Source organism: Meles meles, chromosome 1 (assembly GCF_922984935.1).
Source record: "Meles meles chromosome 1, mMelMel3.1 paternal haplotype, whole genome shotgun sequence".
Taxonomy (NCBI): domain Eukaryota; kingdom Metazoa; phylum Chordata; class Mammalia; order Carnivora; family Mustelidae; genus Meles; species Meles meles.
In genome coordinates this window covers 205,384,486-205,389,540 of record NC_060066.1, presented here as the reverse complement: position 1 = coordinate 205,389,540, position 5,055 = coordinate 205,384,486, and the positions used below count along the sequence as shown (strand labels likewise).

General features: G+C 50.0%; 1 protein-coding gene across 1 annotated transcript in view; it reads right to left on the bottom strand.

Moving 5' to 3' along the window:
• The window catches only part of SPATA21 (spermatogenesis associated 21), a 32,569-nt gene that overhangs the window by 1,374 nt on the left and 26,140 nt on the right, over positions 1-5,055 (bottom strand). The window contains exons 11-12 of the mRNA XM_046002733.1: positions 1,519-1,691; positions 546-720 (exon numbers count right to left, since the gene is read on the bottom strand). Coding sequence (XP_045858689.1) covers positions 546-720; positions 1,519-1,691 — 348 coding nt within the window. The remainder of the gene's footprint in view (positions 1-545; positions 721-1,518; positions 1,692-5,055) is intronic.

The window sequence follows — 5,055 nt, the reverse complement described above, 5'->3', positions numbered from 1 at the left end:
CTAAGGCGAGAAGTGAGGGGTGAGTAGGAAATGAGCCATTCCCAAGTGCCCCAGGGGAGAGTTGACTTCTTTGGGATGCAGTGGAGCCAGGCAGTTGGGCTGGGGGGCCTGATTGCAAGTCCTGAGTTCTTTTGCCCCCAAAGCACCTGGGAGGGGACTGGGAGGGGAAGCTGCCTCCATCCAGCAGTCAAGCCTGTTCCTGCCACTCCTAATGTAGAGTCAGACTCAGGCAAAGGACTTGCAAGCTAATCCCTGCGTGGTGGTGCCAGCCTGAGAAAAAGACGGTGTGTACCACTGAGTCTGGGCACAGCAAGCCAGAGGTTCCCGGACTTAAGCACAGTCGATGGGGCACATGGGCCCTCAACGAAGCTTAGTTCCTTACTGCTTCCATCCTTTCCCCTTTTCCTCCCGGGAGCAGCAGTATTCCAGGTATCATCTCTTGCAAGGATGGATTCCCCTTGGATTAGGCCAGGGGCTCATTAAAAAAAAAAAAAAAAAGGTGGTCGATGGGCCTGGGGTGGAGCTCTTGCTTTCTGGGCACCCACCTGCTTCCTTGGGATCCTGATTGGAAGAGGAGGCTCCGGATGTCAGGGCTCAGGCTGGCAGGGGTGCATGGGTCCAGCACGTAGTGGCTGCCCTGCTTCCGATGGACCATCTTGTCCAGCCGCGGACAGAGCGGGATGCAGGGCACCTGCGCGTAGGGGCTCTGCAGGTTGGCAGCTGGCAAGGGAGGAGGAAGCAGGCAGACCCAGCTGAAGTCCCAGCTTGGCCACATCCTGAGCTGGGTGGGTTTGGGCAAATTCCTTAACCTCTCTGAGCCTCTCTGTAAGCTGGAGGTGAGTACCCACCTCACAGAGCGGACGGTGAGGATTAAAGGGATAATACATGCCGAGCACAGTGTAAATGCTAATAATAGCTCACACAAGAGCACGTGTCTTTGTGATGGGTCCTGGCAGTCTAGGCATGCTAGAGAGACTCCAGAAAGCTCCTAGCCCATCACTTGGCACATAGTGGGAGTCTAATCAGTGACTTGCTTTTATGGGGAGTGAAAAGAGAACAGGTTTTGGAGTCAGACCTGTCTATACACTGTGCTTTCTGATACATGTTAGCTGTGGGGCCCTGGGCCTTGGCCTTAAACTTGCTCGGTTCCACTGTTCTCATCTGTAACATGGGGTGAATACGTGATCATGAGCATTAAATTCTAGCCCATCTACAAAGGGCCTAGCACCGGGAGTGACCCCAGTGGATGTCCAGTAAATGGTGAGCTGGGATTGCTAATTATCTGCCCTGCTCCGTGGAGGCTCTTGAGACCAACGTGTCCTCAGGGCTGAGCCCTGGGAGAGAGTGCGTAAGACCCTCATCAGAGGGCTAGAGGTGGGATACCGTGATTTTCAGACCACTGGCTAATGCACACAGTTAAGCCCGAAGTGGGAAACCATGTCTCTCAGCTCCTGGGTCTGGCTGTGGGGGCCCAGGGAAAGAGGAAAGCAGAGCGCTCGCCGCGCCTAAGGCCCTCACCATAGTTTTGCTGCTTCAGCCGGCTCAGGATCCTGAGGACCCTTCGTTCTGGGACTTCCAACTCTGCCTGCTGGGGATTGTAGGAAAGCTTCTTCCGGGACTGCAGCCGGCCTATGGCTGTCTCCATCTCTCGGGCCTTACAGGTGCCTTCCTTCAGCTTCTTCTGGTAATAGCTGGGGAGGCAGTGCCCACCCAGCTCAGCCTGGCTGTGTTTAATTTACCCTCCCACCCCCCCACACTGTTTCTGAGCCCCTGTTCTGTCTGGCCAGCTCTGGGACAGGGACACAAGCCCAGGAATTAGGGGACCTGGGTTTTGGTCCCAGCTCTGCAGTTAACTCCCTGTCACTGCCTTGCTTGGGCTCCAGTCACCCCGACCTGCCATCTGCAAGTCACATGACTTATCTGGGCTTTAGGTTTCCCCTGGGTAAAAGGGATCAAACAGTCTTCACGTTATAGGATTAAATAACAAAGCCCATCTGAGCACTCAGCAGCATGGCCCATGGAAAGAGCCTGGTCACCACCATCTCTGCTTTCTGCCACTGATATTTTTACTTAGATATACATGTGCTCTGTGTGATTAACCTGCCCCTGGGTTTGAGTTTTATTTTCTAGACTCACTGCTGCTTGCCCATCCACTAGACTGTGGCTCTGCACATGCATTCAGCAGGTACTGAGCGGCTGTTTTCCACAGGCCAGCACACGCCTAGGTGCTTGGGGAAGCAGTGCAGATCATCTCCACAGATGTTCCCTGCCTCCTAGCATCCCAGCCCCTCTCTCTCTCTGGCCACTGCCGTAGTGACCACTGCACACGGACTTCGAGCAGCTTTGCACAGGGACAGTCAGAGGTGGCCTCACCTCAGGAGCCTCCTGCCTGGAAGCTTCTTTGATGCCCCGAGTGTGACCCAGAAGTGCAGGGGAATGAAACTGCCATGGGGGCCACCTTTGACCAAAGGAGCTAGCAGCTAAGGTACATGGGTTTCTCTTTCTTCTCCTGACAGAATTCTGAACCACTATCCATAGTCTCCTCAGAAGATCCTGGGGGTGACTGACTCGACACATGTTTGTATTGGCTCCTCCTCTGGTCCCATTCCTTCTCTCACTCCAACCTGGAATCCCTTTCTAAGTTGACCACCTAGACATGTGCCTAGTGGGAGGGACCGTGAACAAATAAATACAGTACCTGGTCGGTGGTGGTGGGTGTAATGAGTAAAGCTGGACAGCGGGTAGTGATGGGGAATGATTTTGCTCACAGAGGCCAGCAGAATCTCAGAGGTGGTGATATTTGAGCAGAATGAGGGGAGGGAGCAAGTCAAATGGATATCTCTGGAGGAAGAGTCTTTCAGGTAGAGGGAATGGCATGTGGAAAGGCTAGGAGGTGGGCGAGAGCTCAGTGAGCTCTAGGAATGGCAAGGAGGCCAGAGGGGCTAGGACCTGGTATGTGAGGAAGAGTAGGAGATGTGGGCAGCAAGATGGCAGAGACAGACCACCCAGGGCTTTGAGGCAGTGGTGAGGGGTGCTACTCTTGGTGCAGGGAAACACTTAAGGCTTAAGTTGCTGGTTCTGCTGTGGTCTCTGCCTATCTCTGGGGCCTGGAATTTGGGGTTTTGATGAGCTTCAAACATAGAACACAGAAAATGAATACCAGAGCCCTCATATGGAAGTTGGATCTAACCCCTGTATAAAACTAGGCCCTGAAAAGGCAGCATGTGGAGTAAAAACGATGACCTAGAAAATAACTTCACCCCACAGGGGCCAAAGGGACAAGAGCAAAATGTGTGCAACTTTCTCGGTCACAATTTTAAAGGAAATTGCTTGCTCTCCACTTCCTCTCTCCCCTTCCCGGGGGCTTGAATTCAGATGTGTTGCTGGTAAATTGGCTTAGGTTTGATCTAGGGAATGGTGGGACAATAAGTTAGAAAGAAACAATAAGTTGTGTGCTGGGCAGCCTTGTCTTCCTGCCTGCTTCTTCTGGAGTGTCAATGTAAGAGAAATAAACTATCTTGTTTAAACTGTAGTGCATCGAGGTCTGTTTCTGAACTAATACACCAATATAGAATTCTATACCCAGCTAAACTACTCAGTGCGACTATAAATAAACTCTTCTGCAGACACATAAAATCTCAAAAATTTTGTATCCCATGCATTCTTTCTCAAGAAGCTGCTGGAGGACATAGTCTTCTAAAATGGGGGCATAAACCAAAACAGAAAAGATATACATAGAGAAAACAGGAGATCAACACAGGAGATGCAAAGGTAGTGGAAGCTGGTAAAGGGGAATCCCACATTGGTGGTGCAGTTGCCATAAAGGACAAGTTTAAATTAGATCACTACAGTGTAGAAGACAGAATAGGGCTGCTGTTACTGCACCGGTGGTTGAATCACTTCCTGTGTAACCCAAAAATCTACCAGGGTAACCTGCGCCCGTTATTTTTTTTTTTTTTTTTAAAGATTTTATTTATTTATTTGACAGAGAGAGATCACAAGTAGGCAGAGAGGCAGGCAGAGAGAGAGGAGGAAGCAGGCTCCCCACGGAGCAGAGAGCCCGATGCGGGGCTCGATCCCAGGACCCTGAGATCATGACCTGAGCCAAAGGCAGCGGCTTAATCCACTGAGCCACCCAGGCGCCCCCCGTTATTTTTTAACTAAACCAAACAAACCAAGAAGGATTAAGCAAACCAAGGAAGAGTAAGGCATGTACTCTAACAGAGAATCCTAATCAGAGGAAAGGAAGAAAGAATTCCTAGGATGACAGCAGACCCCCAAGATGACAACTCTGCAACAGGCTTAAAAAATTCATCCAAGGGCCACCTGGGTGGCTCAGTGGGTTGAGCCTCTGCCTTCGGCTCAGGTCATGATCTCGGGGTCCTGGGATGGAGCCCCACATCAGGCTCTCTGCTCAGCAGAGAGCCTGCTTCCCCCTTCTCTCTCTGCCTGCCTCTCTGCCTACTTGTGATCTCTCTCTCTCTCTCTCTCTCTCTGTCAAATAAATAAGTTAAATATTTTTTGAAAAAAGAAATTAATCCAAAAATAAGGTTAATGAAATTATTTAGAACATGCCTTCAAGAAAAGGAAACTCTAAGGTGGCGGCACAGGAATTATTAATGAGTACAAAGAAAAAAACTAAGGCAATCGTCAGCTTCAGGCGTTAGACAAGGAGAGGGGCATCTGGGTGGTTCAGTCGTTAAGTGTCTGACTTCAGCTCAGGTGATGATCCCAGGGTCCTCGGATGGAGCCCCCCATCCGGCTCCCTACTCAGCAGGACGCCTGCTTTCCCCTCTCTCACTCCCCCCGCTTATGTTCCCTTTCTTGCTGTCTCAGTGTCTTGCTATCAAATAAATAAACAATTTTTAAAAAAAGGAAATGAAGTCATAGTATAATAAAATACTCAGCTGTTAAAAATTGCATAACCATAATAATAGAAACCCCCCAAAATTATTTAGTAAAAAATGATAATATATTAGAACAGGTAGAGGGGAGCTTAGAGGATGGTTTATCAGACAGCTAAACCCATACCATAATTGGAAGTCAATAGATACA